This window comes from Phalacrocorax carbo, chromosome 6, assembly GCF_963921805.1.
Source record: "Phalacrocorax carbo chromosome 6, bPhaCar2.1, whole genome shotgun sequence".
Taxonomy (NCBI): Eukaryota; Metazoa; Chordata; class Aves; order Suliformes; family Phalacrocoracidae; genus Phalacrocorax; species Phalacrocorax carbo.
In genome coordinates, this window is record NC_087518.1 from 12045682 (window position 1) to 12064538 (window position 18857).

General features: G+C 41.9%; 1 protein-coding gene across 5 annotated transcripts in view; it reads right to left on the reverse strand.

Moving 5' to 3' along the window:
* SLC6A6 (solute carrier family 6 member 6) overlaps positions 1 to 18857 on the reverse strand; it is a 58756-nt gene that overhangs the window by 35937 nt on the left and 3962 nt on the right. For 2 of the 5 annotated variants that reach the window (XM_064453717.1, XM_064453718.1), the window contains exon 2: positions 18148 to 18183. The exons of 1 other annotated variant lie outside the window; for it this stretch is intronic. Coding sequence is in view for 1 of the 4 variants with exons in the window: in XM_064453716.1 (XP_064309786.1) it covers positions 15564 to 15618 (55 nt within the window). In the remaining 3 variants the exon portion in view is untranslated. Of the gene's footprint in view, positions 1 to 11149; positions 11207 to 15563; positions 15630 to 18147; positions 18184 to 18857 lie in introns of those variants that run through there. 2 more of the 5 variants (XM_064453716.1, XM_064453715.1) reach the window with 2 other exon arrangements.

Genomic DNA, 18857 nt, shown 5'->3' on the forward strand with positions numbered 1-18857 from the left:
ACCATAGCAGCTCAATATTTGTTCCACTGACATATTGGTGGCCTTTGCAACACAGTTATTGTGACAGCAGTTGCCTATCAGGCCATGATCTAAAAAGGGACTTAAATTTTCACAGTGCTAATCATGACTTTCTCCTGTTTTTTAAAAAAGGCCACAGCTGACTGCGCAGAGGTGATACGAGCAACTGCAATACCTCCTTGTCAACAGCAGAGAGAGCTCACAGAAGGAGGAAGTTAATCACAGGGTGATGGATCATCACCATCCACTGTAGGGGTATGAGCACAGGACATATATTCCTCTAAAATATCTCCTATTGGTTGCTATTAGAGAGATGGTATGAGATGAAGTAGTGTAGTAACTGAATAAAAATGGTTGGGCCAGCTCTTCAACAGCCTTTAGGTGCCTAGTTGCTTCAGGGAATTAATTCACAATAGCTAACTCATGTTCCTAGTATCATGGATGGAGATTAATGGAGGTGCCTCCAAGAGGGATGCACAGTAGCCTTAACCTCCCTGGGACATCTGTATCTCACTCCAAGCCCCAAACAGGTACTACCCTGCACCATCCCCTGGAATCGCCTCTTGAGGGAGAAAAAAAAAAAAGTAGGTGCTACCACTTTTCTTCAAAGAGGTACCTGCAAGGTGGCTGATGTCCTGCTCTCACTGCAACAGCAACCGGGCATGGAGACAGCCCAACGTCACTTTCTTTTGCTATTTGTGCTGATTGAATCCCTATCTTTCACCTTGCAGAATGTCATAACCATCAGGCAACAGGCTATTCTGGGCTGAGGAATGGTGGGCATTCGGACTGTCTCTCATGGAAGCTGTTCTTCACAGGGGTTACTGAAATACTCAGCAACAGAGGAAGAAAGTGTGCAAAACAAAGACTAACTCGCACCTAGTGTTTAGGGTATGCTCTTGTTTTTCTGACAATTTTCTGGTGAACTGCTGGGACAGCCATAAACCTTCTTAACAGGGCACAGAGATATATACATTTATAGATCCTTGCAGGATTAAGGTTTGAAATAGGAGCTTAACTCCTCCCCATGGGGACTGACACTGGAAATGCCCCGAAACAGAACACTGGGGACGCGGGGAACATTTATGTAAAAAAAAATGAGGGGGCCTACAGATATCAGCCACCTCTGAAATGAAAAACTCTTCCAGGATTGCAGTTTTTTGCAACCTACTTTTATCTTGACACAGGAGTTCTGTATTTTTCTGCCAGCTCTAATCTTCTTGCCTGTGGATTTACGTTGACCCAGGTGTTACTCAGTTCCACTCAGAATTTGCAAGCGTGACCAACTGATTGCATTCTGTAAACCCGAACTCTCCCTGGGACAAGGTGATCACCCTGTGGTTTGTCCTAGTTACTGGCACACAAAGTGTGAAATGGTGCCTTTTCAGTTTCCTACTTTGTAACTGCATGGGACTGCATTTTAAAAGGGATTTTTAAATTTTAAAAAATTAAAATTAAAATTTAAAGACACCCCAAATTAATGGCCACACTTGAAAACCTAATTACTGAGTGTAAATTTTGTTTCAGCCTTAGCTGGAGTGTGAAGATGGATCGTGATCTTTCCCTTAGCCCGCAAATCCTAAATGTCACGCTTGCTTTTGGGGTGGCCATTTCACCGTACGGGTGCCAGAAGATGGACCACCACAACTTTGTTGCAATTCACCAGCTCTTGCTAGCGGGGCACAGTACAGTACCTATTCAATGCTTGCACAAAATTACTAACAGCCCAGTTTCACTGTGTATGTCTTATCTAGTCTTGCTAAAATCCCGATTGTGTTTCGAGGGCCGGCAGCTGTGGCTGGCAGGCACGTACCGTCGACCAATACCATAGGAATTGACGCTAAGTGGCCACCTGGGACTGCGGTCCCAGACCATGTCACGTTCAAGGGATGTCAGATTTATCCCCCTTTGCTGCCAACCATTGGTGTCCACCCAGCCATTCCCAATTACAGGAACTGTCTACAAAGGCTGCAAGGGTGGGGGGTACAGGCGATTCTCCTTGGTGAAGAAAAGCCAAGAAAATCAAATTTGTTTAGTGAAAGGCATTGTCTTTTTCCTTAATGGGGTTGGAGTTTCATTTCCTTTAGTTATGTCCCACTGGGTGAGGTTAAAATGGCTCTTAAGGGAAATAGTCTGACAGAGATGCTGAAACAATATGTTGCCACCGCCCAGGTCAGAACCAGAGAATAATAGGTTATTTTTACTGTATCACTTAGTGGGGATGGTATCCGAGATCTAAGTCCATCTGATTCCCCCAAGGAAATATATTGTAAGAAAATGCTCTTACAACCACATAGTCCAAAAGGAGCGATCCAAGTCTGAGACACGTCTGCCTCCCGGAGACACATGTCTGCCTTCCAGGAGCCATATCTGCCTGCGAGAGTACCCCCTTCAGGAAGCTTTGGACAGCCCCAGGAAGCTCTGGCTTCACCTGATGAACTTGATATGGATAAATAAAAAGCAGCAGAGAAGCCTGCCATTTACAGTGTGCTGCTAAGCTGAGTCCAGCCAAACAGCTACAGCCTGACCCAAAAGCAAGGGGAGAAAGGATCCGAACTGGGCCAGGCCTAGGATCCGCTCTCACATACAGTGGTGCAAACCCTAATTAACTGATGAATTTACCAATTGTCAAATCGAAGCCAGCAAAACATGGAAAAATAGATCGAGGGAGCAAGCATGGGCTCTTTGCACTTCTCAAGCATCTGATCCCTGGGGCAGCCAGCAGCGCATCAAGGGCTCCTCTCCTGCAGGAGAATCACACATCTGTCTCTTGCGCCTGGTGCACAAATTTCCTTATTTGAAATAGCCCCTGTGATAACTCAAACTCTACGGCTGGCTCCCATGACTGATTAGTCTTTGGTGCACAGCTGAAAATCCCCCAAAATTAGCCATAAGCAGAGAGCTTTCGCAGCCAGCCCAGCTTGGGCCATCTACTGTGGAACAGTTATCATATCTTTGCACGTACAGCCTGCACCTCAGATAACCCATACCCTTTAAAAAAATACTGGCATTGAAATGTAATCCTTCATAACATGCAAAAAATGAGGTGTGGGTGAAGGGGGAGGCAATGGGCAGGGGGATCACATGATGAGAGATGCAGATGGGGAAGGCGGACAGACCTGCTGGTTGTCAGAACAGGCATAACTCACATTACTGCTGAACCACTGACTTTTTTTGACAGGCAACCCACAGATTACATATCTGAAAATACACTGTTCAATTTCTGCTTTAGGATTACAGTGATGATTTGCTCCAAGCTTCTGATAGCCACAGACAGGCGACCAACACAGGGTAACACCTTCCAGGAGCAGCCCTGAGGACAAATTCATCATGGATGCTACCTCACTTAATAATCTTTAAAAATCAAGCCTTCAAAACAATGGTTTTCCAAATGCTCATGGAAACACGAAAATCAGAGTCTGCCTGTACACACCGATATGCATTTGTAAACATTTACACATACTAAAATGCATGCCCTGTCTTGCCGCTGAAGACCAGAAACCACAGCAAAGGAGCTACTTCTTTTTTGGTCAATGCATATAAACTTTGAATAGGGATTCAACACGCTGAACTGGTGACTAGAATTGTAACTGCACATTAGTTTTCTAGCTCCTTCTTCTGTTAGAAAACTGAAAGCAAAGTACATACCCGGAGTGTCTCTGACCTTGATGGTTATGCTGCCTGAGGAATGACTGTATGGCTGTACTGCTGATTTTCTGGACTATTTTTGCAGCACAATGTGTAGCACCACTACTTTTGCTTTCAAGGACCCTTTTCTACTAAGTTCAGCCTGTACAGGCTCTATGTCTTGAGCTTCTTAGTTCTCTCTCCTCCTCTGCTGTCTCAATGGCTTTTGAAAGACATCTGTTTATCACATTATAATTAATTTTTCTAACCTTTTCTAAGCTCACCACCTCTTTAGACATTACCATCTCTCTTATTTTTCTGCCATTTTTTTCTTTTGTATCTTGGAAATCAAAGTCAACTTCCCTTAAAAAATTGAGCTTTCTTAGCTCTGCCAATCTTACTGTGGGTTGTTTGTTTTTTTCAGTTGTTATTATTTTATTTTCATATTCATGAATATTTCAAAATTACCTGCCCTGATTGAAGGATCAGAGCTGCTCTTCAAATAAACAGCTTCCACTCTCATTGAGAGCAATGGAAAAGCTGCTATTGATTCCAGCAGTAGTAGGATCAGGTCCTGAATAAAACTGCATTTATTATGTTTGGCTCATTTCCTAGGATTATTTGGAACTTTGAAAGCTGTAATTCTTGATGTTGACAGCTTTCCCTCCCTCCCGGAGCAGTGTGGTTAAGCCAATCAATACATGATTAAAATAAACAGCCCCTTGATCAAACTTATGGCTTTAGTGCGAGTCTTTCTGATCTGCAGAAGAAAAAGCCTTTATGTTTGGCAGCCCTTGAGGCCACATCAGTATCCAAAGAGCACCTGAGTTCATTTATCGTTCTTAACTCATATCCAGGTTCTTTTTGCTTCATTGAACAAGATACCTACGTTTTCTGAAAAATAATACTACTGCCTTTATTGCACACATTGCCTCTCTTCTTAAACGTGCCTCTCAAAATTTGCCTTTAATGGACTCCTCTTTTTCCTATTACTTTTCCCTGGGTATGGGTAGTTATTTAAACATCTATCCACTTGCCCTTTCTTCTTTCTCAGTTTTCCCTCCAACTTTCACCATCTCCCTTCTCACTTCTTCATTTCCTTTTCTTTCACTACTCTGCTTTTTTTAGTCTTCTACAATTGACTGGAAAATCTGCTACTGAAAATTTTCTAGGAGCAAAATGCACTCCTTTAAAAAGCTGAAGTCTATTCTGAAAGGAAAGCCCAGAGCATAATGCAGTTTCTTTTTCATCAGTTGTGGTCTGGACAAAAGGTATCTCTTTTTCCTCCACGTTTTTTTCTCACTGGTGTTTCCATTCATGCTCTTCAAATGCTTCAAATAGGTACCATGTCACAGCGCCACGCTGTTATAAAATCCTGCATCTTTGCTCAGATTTCAGCAGCAGAAAATCTGCAGTCATGTAATACTCTAGATGCTCATTTTGTTCTATTTATTTAAGTGAAAGAACAAAGCAGTTACAAGTAAACCCAACACTGGAGGAAATTAAAACCTCCCTTCCCGTTGTGTGGGGTGGAAAAGAGGAGAATGAATATCCACAAACCCCGAGGGCTTTCAGAGAGAACATGACCTTTACCCTAAACACAGGGGATGAAGGGGAGATGATGCTTCCCAGCCTCAGAGGCATGGAGCTTGATTCCCCGGGGACATGGCCCAGGGCAGCCCTGGCCTTTGCAGCAGTCAGCGAGGAAAACCATGGGATGCAGTGAAGCAGAGGACTGGCACACTGCGTCACACTGGTTACTACACCATCGTACTGAAATCCTCTGTCAGCATAGTGTCTCCTGTATCCCAGTGAGAAACCAAGCGTCCTGCACCAGAGAGCCACGGTCCTCCTGCTCTGTCCCCTCCTCAAAGAAGAAAGCCCAAGGGTGACTCTTGCAAAGAGGACCACAGGGAAGGAGAGCGTCAAAACAAGGGTTGGTGGAGGCAGGGAGAATGAAGGGAAACCGCTCATCCCTTGTACACTGCACTGTAATTATGTGCAGGAGCACATCCAGTTAACACTTGTTTTTGTCCACATGTGAAGCCAACTTCTGACCTAATTTAATGCCTCTGGGTGTGCCAGCTAACAGCCTCCTGACTGTCAATAGGCTAGAAAGAAGCACCAGCTCCCTGCTGCTTTCCCTGCATACTCCCTCCACTGTACCAGCTCTCCTACTGTGAAAGTAAAAAAAAAAGTTAATTCAGTGGGTGACAACCACCTCTCAAGGCCCTTGTCTTTAAGAGAGGGCCCCTAACAAAATGCAGGAATATATCCAAGTGGCATGGCAAGGTGATGCCTTTCCAAGCAAGATGGGCATTGTCGAATAAGGTTCAACGAGCTGTGCACATCCTTGACTCTTCAACAACCTTGTATCCAGCGGTTACACAACTTTTGGTTAAAGGAACAAGCATTTTCATTTTTTTTTTTCGATTTTGAAGGTCTGCTGTAGAGCAGATTGCAATTCTCTAGTAAGCCTTGGTGCCAATCAAACTAGTTCTACTGCCACAAATAAACACCAAAATCTATAAACCGATGTCCCTCATCCTGCTATAAAAAAGCAAAAACCTTAGAGTCCACAAAGATTATGAACTTGAATAGCCAGTGGTGTACACTGTGCGTATTGAATTTTTTGCATGTGATTAATAACATTTTGATTCTATGTGACACATCTGCAAGGCATGTGCAACACATGTCAATGTCTGCAGTGCCGAGTAGTGCCCCAGTGCAGGGAAGAGAAACAATAAAGTAGTCATTTAGTGAAGTAAATGTACAATAAAATGTATTAATTAATAATTTCAAAGTAATTTTTTCACAGGGATAAATCGTTCTACCCTCACCTGTTTTCTCAACTAATTCTAAATTTAGCTTTAAACTTACTGAGTTTAACAATGCTTTCTCTTAACTGAAGATTACTGTACTTTTTCAGTATGTTTTCCAACCAGGTAAAAAACAGATATATGTATAAGATTACATGTTTGTAAAAACAAGCGGAGTTTTCCATACCCACTAATGGCTTTGATCAGCTTTGTAACCAGGTTGTTGCCATACCTGCCTAGGCCACCTCCACACAAAGCCAGAGTTGTATTTTATTGCTTCTATCCATTCATCTTAGTTTAAACAAGAAATGAAGAGGGCAGCTGTTTAAACATGTCATGCAGTGCCTTATTCTCACAAATCTAGATCCCAACACCACCAGTGGAGAACAATCCTCTTTCTTATTCTTTGTTCCTGTGCCCCATCTGCATAACACCTGAATTTTTTTCTAGAGTACATTAATGGAAGGAAGACTTGTGCAGCACGGCAGTGTGGGTGGAAAACAGCCAGCCAACTTGTACCAGGAAAACAGCTGCTACGTGCGTGCGATCAGCAGTGTAAGCCCCATTACCGGCTATAAAGTCTGAGAAGGTTATGAAGCCCTGACGATAAAAGCCATGAGCTCTAAAACTTAATGATAAGAGTAAGCTACTTTTGATTTCAGTCTTGACTTCTCCTTTATGCTGACAGTAATTATCAGCAAACATATGAATCAGCGATGGAAATGAGTTGTAGACTTTTAAGATGTGGAGCTAAGGTGGAGCAACGACCCTCGCCGCTGCACCGTGGTACTTGAGTGACTACAGCGCTCAGCCAGGGCACCACTGCTCACAGGCCTTCAGCCATCAGAGATTTCCTAAGCACCCCGAGGTTTAATTTACTATTGTTGTTTTCTTTCCTTCAAGAAAAAAAAAAATGGAACAGAAACTTTAAGCATATGAAGTTTCACACAGGAAATGAAATCAAAACTACTGATATGGCAGAGCAGAACAGAGCACTGGGGGTTTCTTGCAAGAGGATATGCTAAAAGAAGAAGTGGCAAAGTTGATGAACAAGCTCACAGAGAGTGCAACTTCGCAAAACAGGTCGTTGAAATATAGATTTTCACACACACACCAAAAAAAAGCAAAGCTGTGTAGACACTATGGTATTTATTTGCTTTCATGCAGCTGGTGCCAGGTGCTGGCTTGCACAGCCGGACACTGGCATTTTTTGTTTAATCCCAGAACTGCATTGGCTCGGTCTCCAGCTGCAGCTCCATCCTCTGAGCTTCCATGGCCAGCCAGAGCCACTCACTGTGCTCCTGGAGGGCATTTCAAAAGGAATACTGCTATATCCTACAGGCCTCTCAATGGGCATTATTTGGTCAAAAATCACAGATTTTGATCACTACCCTTCTGTTTTGAATGTCTGAGTTGGAAGTAAAACCTTTGGTATTGACCACTAAACAAACATGCCTTTATTAAATATCACATGATTCAGGCTGATTCCCAGTCAGAGGTGTATTTTCAGTTCACTTTTGCCATGGACCTCTGACATCAGCTTTGATATACGGAGAGCTGTGCTCATTTTTATGTTGAGAGATATGAAAACCAAATAGTGCAAGAACAAATACTTCACTTCTCCAAGGAAACTAACATACAAACCACTTCTGCATACCACAGTCTGCGAAGTGCAGAGCACACACGAAGCACAAACAAAATCCTGATCCCACACACCACTTGGACAAAAGCCCCACCGAATTTACTCTGGAATCGCTGCCTCCGAAGGGAATTTCGTAAAAACGAGGCTGGCTCCAGTGCAAGAAACAAGTACCTGCAGTTTTACCTTTATACCGGTGTCAATCCTGCAGGCTACAGACACTTGCTTTTCTGTTGGCTGTTGCTGGTAAGCATCCCCAAATATAGCATGACAATATATGAACAGCCTGAGTATTTTTCTCCATCTCTTATCTTTTCAAACAAACACCAGCTGATGGTTTTCACTGCAGGTTGCTTTTATAGCCCTAGCTTGACTACTGTAAACTTAACCTACTCCTGCTGACCAGTTCAGAGATGCAGTTCATAAAGCTGAACAGTTAAGGATCTTTCTCAGTGCAATTTCATCTAAGTGGACATGCTTACACTAGGTACCAATGTGGCACATTAACCTTTAACATCCAAAGCTGTTTTCATCATGACTACAATTGTTTTTCATTATTTTTTTTGTGTGTGTGCAAAAGGTAACTACAGACAGGTGGGAAACTGTTTGCAGTTCTACCATAAATGATGGGTACGTGACAAACAGCCGAGAGAGCCATAAAAACAACTCCATATGTAAACTAAAGATAGAAAGCAAGAGAACTTCCTTTGGTTTACTTTACTGGATTTTTGTAAGGAAGTGACACATGTACAACAGCTACATGAACTTCTGATAGTTTTGCAGAAGCAGAAACCCAGATGATTCAAAGTCAGATGCATGGCTTTAAATTCCTCATGTGAATATTATCTGTCTATTAAATTTGACTTGTCATCTATAGCTTGTGTATTACAGGAAGAGTGGAGGAGAAAGGATCTTCAACAGTATCTTCCACTACTATATTCCCTTTACAAGGCACAACAACTTTTTCACATTCAAAAGAGCAACCCTCTACATCACTTCAGGAGGATGTGTATGACAAGAGAGAACTGACATGGTTAAAGAACAGGGAGGGCAGCAATCACTTGAAGTATATGAAAGCAAGTCTGTCCCATTAAATCCGGATGTTAGAATCCTACCTTGCATAAAAAGGGACAAAAAAAGGCTTTTAGTTGCTCACATTTTGTCTTTCCTCAGTCCACTACGATAGCCTGATTTCTACATTTTACTTTCAACAGAGCCTGATGAGACATACGGTGTTTGCATGAGCAATATACTTCTTGCTGATAAAGGAGAGATATGGAAGAAAATCACCTTATCTTGGCAAACTTGAAAGAGCAATGCTATAAAACTATTCCTGTATTTCTTTTTCCTAGCAATTGGGTGTTTGAGAGGTTTTTTTGGTTTGGTTTTGGCTTGGTTTTTTTTCTACAATAGCTAGATCATTGTTGAAAATTCCTTAGACTGATATGGTGAATCTGAGCGTAGTTTTTCTTTCTTTTACCACAATTAAGATAATGTTTTTCTGACAAAGGGCATTTTTGGCTAGCATATGGGCCAATGCATGAAAATTTGCTACCCTATAAAGCTTGCAGATGCCCCTCTGCACATCCAAAGCTCTTTGGCACACAGCTGCAGGGCAGGGAAGGCGTTTGGCTGAGGAGCAGATGCTCTGTGCAGCATTAACTCCCTCACGTGGTTACAGCCACATGAGGAAACCAGCATGTAACGGCAGAGCAAGGGCAGTTGGTGACTCGCTAAACCCTGAATACCCCAAAGCTCTCTTCAAGGCTGCTAGAGAATGGGATTAGTAACTGAAAGGGAAAAAAAGGTGATCTTTACTTTTTAAATACTTATCATTCTAATATAATCATGCATCAAACTCTTCAACTGATAGCTTCAGTTGGAACTTAATGAAGTTTTGAAGAGATCTCAAGTGAAATTGTGGTAAAAACTCCAACTCATTCCAGAGATACCCAAATTTCACCTACCAATCTCATCTGAGGTTACCATTTACATCCTGATTTTGATCCCATGTGAGTAGAACCACTGCAACTTCATTGACCTTCAGGAGGTCACTCCTGTTCTATGCTGGTATGAATGAGAGTGACTCCATTCATGAGAGTGAGGAGTTAATGACACGCACAGCAGAACAGCTGAATCAGAATGGGAACTGGGTATTAAACAGAACCATAAAATCATTTAGGTTAGAAGGGACTTCTGGAGGTCACGTAGCCAGCCTCTTGCTCAAAGAAGGGCCAATATCAAGATCAGACTGGGTTGCTGATGGCCTTATCTGGTCAAGCTCTGAACAGCAGTTCAGAGGAGTGGAGACTGTACAGTCTCTGAGCAGCCTGCCCTACTGTTTCACTCCTCTCAGGGTGAGCAATTTTCCCTTTCCTTATAACCAATCTGAATTTCCCTATTGGACAAAGAAAGAAGATGAGGAGGAAAAGGGAGAAAAGGATTAACACAAAATGACAAGAGAATACTGAATGGAAGGCTAAATCTTCATATTCTGATACTGCACACATACAATGCAAGAAGTTGGAAAGGAAATGATACAGAGGGTGTGTGCAGTGAGTGACAAATGGGTAAGCTCCAGGTTAAGTACAAAATAAGCAACAGTCCCTGGTGGCAGCATATCAGACGATACTCATTTTATTGTCTGATTAAAAACATATTCCTTTAAGAAAACCAAACAAAAAACCCTACTGAATGTTGCAATGCATGCCAAGCAATTACTGCTTTCCACAATGTGTCCTGTGACTCACTGTGCCACAATAAATTGGCATATGGTGCTCATTCAGGGTATGTAACTCACGCATTTGCAATAGCTCTAAAGAGCTAATAGTTACTTGGACTGTACTTAATTTGGGAGTTTTTAATTTCCCCATGGCAATGCAATAAATGTCATGCTTATTATTGTATTATTATATTTTTTTTAAAAATAATAATGCTTTTAGTGGCAGGCAAGTGCCATTAAGGCCTGAAATCTCTTGTATGCTAGGGAAATCAATTCAGACAACCTCTGGCATGCAAAAGCACATAAATAATTGGTAAATACTACCTGTGGTCTTCTGGGTCCAGATTTGCCTGATGCCAAGAGCAATCAACTCCTTTTTGGCTGAAAAGGATAGGAGGGCACTCAATACCTTGCAGAAGGCACTCAGTACCTGGCAAAAATCAAGCTTTCTGTGTGCCAGCACCCCATGAAAGAGCAAACCTTGAAGTGCATATGACAGAAATGGTTCTCTTATCAAGAAAGGCAACCTCCTAGAAAGACACAGAGCCAGCTCTCTATAAGATACTGAATACTCCCCCTGGGAAAGGTGCACTTCCTATGCTTACCCCACTTAAAAAACAGCTTTAACTCTCTTATCAAAGGAGAAAAAAGTAACAAAGCATCTTTCAGTGAGTCTGCCCAAGAACAGGAATAAACTGGGTGTCCAGTTTTTATCATTAATAAGATATCAGAGATGCTTAAAAGCAGGTATTGAGAAGAGGCAGAAGAAATTGTGTGATTACCAGAAAATTATTCTCCTATAATCAAGATTACTCAAATGAGCCCAGGCTACACCATGACTTGTAAGTACCAGCAAGAGCATACGGCTTCAGAGTGCTAATGGAGCTTTCCATCATACCGAGATGAATTAATGGGGGGCGGGGGGGGTGGAAAACCTGTATAGACAAGGTCCATGTAATACTTGTATACATTTGAAATAAGTCCACTGAAGCCAGTGCTATTCATTAGCAAAAGTGGATCAGTAAGATGGAAGTGGACCACTGGGATATTTGCCCACGCAGGGACTCAGGGCTACAGCAGAAGTGCCATGGGTTTCAAGGTCAGCAGGACTGATTCTTGAAAAAGGAGGTCTTTCTTCAATCCTGTTTATACCATGATAAAGCAATAGCAATGCTACTGGAATCAACAAAGCTATACTGGAGTAAATCAGCTGAGAAATAGATCCTGAATTTGTATGTCTTTGCAGCTAATTTCACAGGTATTAAACACTGATGTCTCAAAATGTGACTTGGTAGGAAAAACATAAATAAACATCTCAGCCTACAGCTCTATTGCTCCCTGATCCCTGAGGAGGCAGTTATTCCCTTGGTGATGTTCTATACAGGCCAAATACAATCATTGCCAATAAAAATATTTTGTTCCTGGCGTTTTGCTTTATAAAATGTAAATTTGGACTGTGTGGCCTCAGGTGTTTTCTTCAGTGCTTTACACAACAGGCTCCAAATGGTGACCGCAGAATACGGCCACGACCTTAGCATGATTGGCAGTGCTGAATAACGACCTGCTCTGCCAACTTCCTCACCTTGAATCTCTTGAACTATTTAATTGTGTGGAAGACAGTAGAAGTTGTGCCTGAATTAAGTCTGCCAGGGTCTGACTTACACTCCTTTACTGTTATTCTCTAGAGTCTTTGCTACTGCTCACAAAATACTCTCCATCTTCTCAGAAATATCTTCTATTTATTAACTTCTGTTGCATCTCGGTTACCTACCTTTCTTGAGGAATATACTCAAGAAAGTGTAAAAGTACATAACCTTTAAATATAGCTCAGACCTTTTTCCAATCAAAGGTGGTATTTATCTATGCAGAAATGTCAAAGCCTTCATTTCACCCAAGGAGATAAAGCCAGCACTTCAGTAATATCCACCTTCTCCTCACCACAAAGACCCTCCCTCCAGAGAAGGCAATGCTGCCTTTGTCCAGATCCCACACGCTCGTTCTCTTGTTGGCTAATTCATGACAGTGTTAGCTATATTTTCATTACAGGGTATTATTTGTAGCTGCTGTTTTCATGAAGCAGCTGTAATAAACAAGTGAGATTTATGTTCCTTTTTAAATTGTTTGAAGTAATTAGGGTTGTTAAATTTAGACTCTGAAAGAACCTACTGTTTGTTTTTTTCTTTTTTTTTTTTTTTTTTTTTTTAATAAATATGGAAGCTATGAAGTGATCTACCACCACCACTCAGGCTTGGGCCAGAACAGCATGCACTCCATATGCTATCCAAAATGTGTTTTGGATGAGGAAATAATCTAAGTTCTCCAAATAATCTTTTAAAAGTAAATGATGGTTCCGCTGAATTGTTTTAACAACTGCACTGTGTGTTATTCTTCTCCAGCCTAAGCTTAGAAGGGACTTCTTTTTATTCCTATTCTGGTCTATGCAGGTGCAAATGGGCACCCTGGATCTGGATTACGCTGGTAAACTCAACGGCAAGTAGGACCAAAACTGAGACCCAGACCCAGACAACTTCTGGAGCTGACTTCCTAGCTTGATGATTTATACTGCAGCCAACTATTATAAAAGCCCTGACCCATGTCAGGCATTCAAATACCAAACTCTGAGCTTGTGGTTTGCTCTCATCTCTGCATCATTTACTTTTTCCACTCATAGCCCCTCAACTACAGCTTGCTGTATTGACAGTCCAGATACTTATTTAAAATAAGCAAACATGATGCCCTCCCTAACCCAATTTGGCTATTTCACAGCTACTGCTGCATTTCAGAGCCTGATCCGACAAATCTGCTTCATGACAGCACTGACCAAACATCCTCTAAAAAGCTCTTTACTCATAGTCATAGTTCTGTTTTTCTGTTTTGTTAGGTCAGTTTTGTGATTCACCAGCCTTACAGTATTTTTCTTGGTGTGGGCACCACCATCCTGGCAGTCCAGGTTTCCTCAGTGTGATGGGAAAGACAAGAAGAAATACCAGGGGCCGTGACAGAACTTAGCCCTGTTGGTTCTACAAGAGGGGACTGATGTTGAGCAGATGTTGAGCTGAAACCAACCCCAGAAGAGGTGAGGAAAAGATGATCTGCTGTGGGAATAACCACATCATGCCACACATATAAGAGATATAGCAACAATACATTAATTATATAACAAGAAAAGGTACAAAATTAAGACAAGGAGAAGGCTAAACCTGTCAGTTTTTATAATATGGACTTTTATAACTAGAGGAAGGAAAAGTGAAGGAAGGTATGATGCAGACAAGAATGATGGAGCTGGGAAAGGAGTCTGGAGTAACGTGCAGAAGACAGTTGTAATAGGTACCAAAATATAAAATTGTAACTAATTCTTTGCTCTGGATATGATAAAACCGTAACAACTTCTATGTAAATTATAAAATCCCAGGGCATTAAAATAAATACATAGGCATAGTGTCTTAAATCATTCCTGGGTAAAATAAGTAAGTGACATGCAATGGGATGGGAATTTAGTGCTAGAAAGTATAAAGCCCAACACCTCAGGAGAGCAGTGATATTGCCTGGGGAGCAGCTAGCTGCAAAGCCATGAATACAAGAAAGACCTAAAGGTGATTGCAGGTAAGATTAGCCAAGTAATAGAGTTTCTCTGTGTGATGCTACTGAGTGACGCAAGAGGAGAGCCAAAGGCTAAGCTATTTCTGGATGTGTACATATGAAGGGACGGTATGGAAATCTAAAGCACAATGCTACATCAAAACAACCACAGTGGATATAGTATGAGCTGTTCAAGTCTCCACAGATTAGAAGGGAGATAGAAAAATTAAAGGAAATACAAATAAGGACAATAAAAATTACCTAAGAAGAGAGTAAGAGAGCTAAATTAATATGGTCTATAAATGAGAAGACTCCTGGGCTGAGATCCAGCTATAAATACCTTCAAGGTACTGTGTGTAGAGGAAGGTAATTAATCTAGCTCAAAAGATAGTAGGACAAGAAGCAATTGCTTGAATTTAACAATGGAAAAATTCAGGAATATAATAAGAAAAAGTTATTTGACGAGACACATCTGCTCAACAGGGCTCCCAAAGTGGTAGCCAAGGCACACTTACTGTATGCAACTGAGAACAGGCTGAATAACAAAGAAGCTCTGGGAAATGCTGCAGTCACACCTTTCTACTGTCCAAAGAGATCACTACAGTCCAACTTACTGATCTTTTAGTCTCTTTCATTATGGGTTATCTGAAAGACTGCTCCTCTATTTAAAAAAAAAAAAACAAACCACCCAAACCTATATATCCATGCAGTGACAATACATCCACACCAGAGCACAGAAATGGGGGTGTGCAGCACTCCAACGTGCAACACAGGTAACGACAAAAACTGCTGACCCAACTGGCAGATTATTCTGATTATCTCAACACCAAGGTCAGAGGCTGAAGTGGGAACTACCTCTTGTGATAGTCATGGTCTTCCCCAGCCTTGGGTTAAGAGATCCTGCATGGAAGCTTCTAGTGCCACTGCATAAATTATGTATTTTCCTTTATGATTAGCTGAAAACCAACACTAGCAGTACTTAACACTCCTCAGGAGCTCTAAAAATACTTGCATTAAGAAAATAAAATAAAAATCCTAAAACATTTGCAACAGCCCTTACAATTTTCAGTGACAAATGGGTACACACAAATGTGAGGAATATAAAACCCAAGTACCAATATACCCCCCATTAAACATATCCCATCCCAACTGCACTCACCAGTCGGGACTTCTGTCCCCTCCTCAATGTAGATGGGCAGTGGTGATTCCTCCATAGGATGAGGCACTGATGGAAAGTAATGAATTGTGGTAGTATTTGTCACAAAGTGACTACAATAAGATGGTCCCTTTCTTATCATTACAACTACCTATGGCTGGTTACTGTCACAAAGAGTCCTTTCTCAAAGTGGTCACCTCCTGTCACGGTGACCGGTCCAAGTCACAGTCCTGAGGGGTTAATCCCCACCGAGCATTCACTGCCACAGGAGTCAGCCCCCTCCGAACAGGGCCTGGGAGCGGTCCCTGTCCTGGATACTTCATGATCCTGCCATCTTGCTATAGCCTCACTACTCCCATCCCTGGAGTTTAACTCTCTTGGAAACTTACACAGTTGAAGAAGCCAAGGGGAGCCAATGCACAGACAGGCACAAATAGAGTTATCGAGTCAAAGTCATAATATTTCATGCACAGAACCAGAGAGAGGCTCTGATGCTCAAAGCTTGCTGTTAGCTGTTGAAAAGCCACAGCAGGTAGTGGAAGGCTGCGCCGCAAATGGCCTCGGGACCACAAACTTTTCATTATCCATCCATTTTGGAGTGTACGTATTGGACTTAGGAAGCTCCTGATTATTTGTTTGTGATACTGAAATCTCCAGACAAAACTCTTTAGATCTGTGCTGCTCGCTTATTCTGTAGTCCCCAGACACCACAGTCACTGCTGTAGGGTTCGTCTGTTTGGGTTTTTCTCTGTTTGGGAGCTTCTTCCCTTAAAGGTGGCTTTGTTGCACTGTTTCCCATTTAAAATCTCTGGGAAGCATGTGCTTCACAGGCTTTTAAAGAGGTTTGAATTTCCTACAGTAGAATGAAATAATAACGAGCTACAAATGTCACAAATGGTCATAACCAAAAGCCTTCTGGAATTTTTCCTTCTCCGTTATATTTCAAAAATGATGCTTTACCTTCCTGAAGATAGAAACTCTTAAGCTAGTCTCAGCTAAGATCCTAGCTGCAGCGAAGGAGGATTCTTTAATCCTTTGTGGGATGTTTTTCACTAACTACTGGCTTTTTTTTTTTTTTGAAAGATTGTCTTATGATATCCATAAAACCAGCCAAAGAACACACTTGTGGTTTAAAGCTATTAAATAAAGCGTCTTACAATGTTTCTGCTAGAAATACAACCAGAATAAAGAGTGTTTTCAACAGACGCTTGACTAGCAACAGGCTTAATATAAAACCCACACTAGTCCTTTGCAGGATGCAAAGGGCTGCCAGTTCCCTGCCTTTACCTAAGCCCACCCCTCGCTCACACGGAAGATGAAGGGAAGCACAGGGGAGAGGAAGAGCAGAACACGGTTGCCTACAGAACTACCATACAAGCCACAGAAATCATGGTCTACCGAGGACCTTGCGCAAGCCGCTTTTATCTAGAAGCTGAACTAACATTCCAGCTCAACAATAGCAAAAAAACATTTGTTACCACACGGCGTTTTGCTACATATTAACCAGCAGTTGCTACACAAGCATAATGGAGTACTGCAATTTGGAGATATATGTTATTAAAAAAAAAAATAAAATGCTGACTTATGGGAAATCAGCCTGAGGTGAGCGCTCACGGGCTTGCCATGCCACTGGACGCAGTACATGCTTGGAAGTTACGCAAAGCGGGCCCCACATTGGGAACAATGCAGTCATTTTCCTTGCTAAGTTAATTTTGCATTAAGGCAATGAGAGTCTTCATCTATGCAGTCCCTTAAAACATTTAATCAGATTTATTTACTGGGAAGAAATACCAGAGCAGAGCTTCCTATACTACTCAAAGAGTTTTCAAGTCTGAGATCTGCAAGCAAACCAGGTCACTAGATGGTGTGGAAAAAACTGTTGTATTTTTATGGCATGCAGCTTTTTTGATCCCATGAAGAATACTGTACTGGGCTCACCCAGACCAAGCAGTCAGTTTGGAGCCAAATGCTTTCACAAAACATTTCCACCAGTACTCACCACTGGCTGGTGGAATTTACACTTCTTTTAATGGGTAGCACCATAGGTTGCAGAAAAGGCCTGAAATACCTATACGCTATTTGAAGCCAAAACCATGTATACACACTCTCTCTGACCCACACGTATACATGCACACGCTAGAACACACGCGTGGAAACAAATGGCTCTATAGGCAGAACTTGGATTTTGTAGGATCCAAGGCAGAGAAGCTTTCTCTTGTTACAGGGTTTGGGATTCAGGGACTCTGGGGTGCTAAAATGAGCTCTCACTTATGGGTCTCCCCTGCTTTGGGAAACCACTTTAATATTATACCTCCAGGATTTACACACCAACTTTACAGGCATTCTGCTTAAATGTCTACCAAGTGCTTTGCAATGGTTTCTAAATTCTGCAGTGATATGCACAGAAAAACTGCACAGGTAGATTTAAGGTAACGGTTGCTGAGGTTACTACTGTATAGCTACAGCCTATTTTTACACACTCTATACTTGGTTTCTATGAACAGATGGTAAATGTTCAGTATTTGAACATCTTAATGAGTTTTAGAACCCTGTTGTAATTTCATAAACAAGCATAAATAACACTTACATGAAGAAGAGTCTCTCCTGAATGGATTTTCTCTTTCTGTTTGGAAACAAAAAAAAGGAAAAGAAAGGAAAAAAATATTTTAAAGGAAAAAAAAAAATCAGTCTAGCAAGATAAGTCAGATATGTTTCAATGTTATCATGCAGTGTTTTCTGAATTTCACCAGTATGAACTTATATTTTGAAGAACATCAAGACACTGAACATAGTACCAATGCCAAAACAGATAATTTCTCACCTGTTACATCCTGTGTAAAATATGACAGAAAACTTGACTATACCCATATCAAGAGCAAGGAAATTACACTGGAGCAGTGAAATGGAATGCAAATGCCATGTGATCTGAAGCAAAAAAGGAAGAATTTTTAACTACATTCCAGCTCACTGATAACCCTGTGCCTTGACGTATGGGTTGCTCCCCTACCTACCGGCAACCTACCTACACCGGCACCCTAAAGCAGGGCACTCCTGCTGTGGTTTTGCACGGTATAATTGCCTTTCCATGCCAGCGCTCAAGCACTGACTGCATTCAAACCCAGGCCAGGCAGCCACGGCAGCGAAGGCGTTCTTCAAGGCTGTGACCATTCTGGGCGACAGAGAACCACAACAGGAAACGCAGTAACTGCTAAAATGCACGAGCCTTCCAACAGCCATGCATGAGTCTTAACAGCCACCCTCCTGAGGCCCCACGCCACCTGCCCTGCTGCCTCCCAC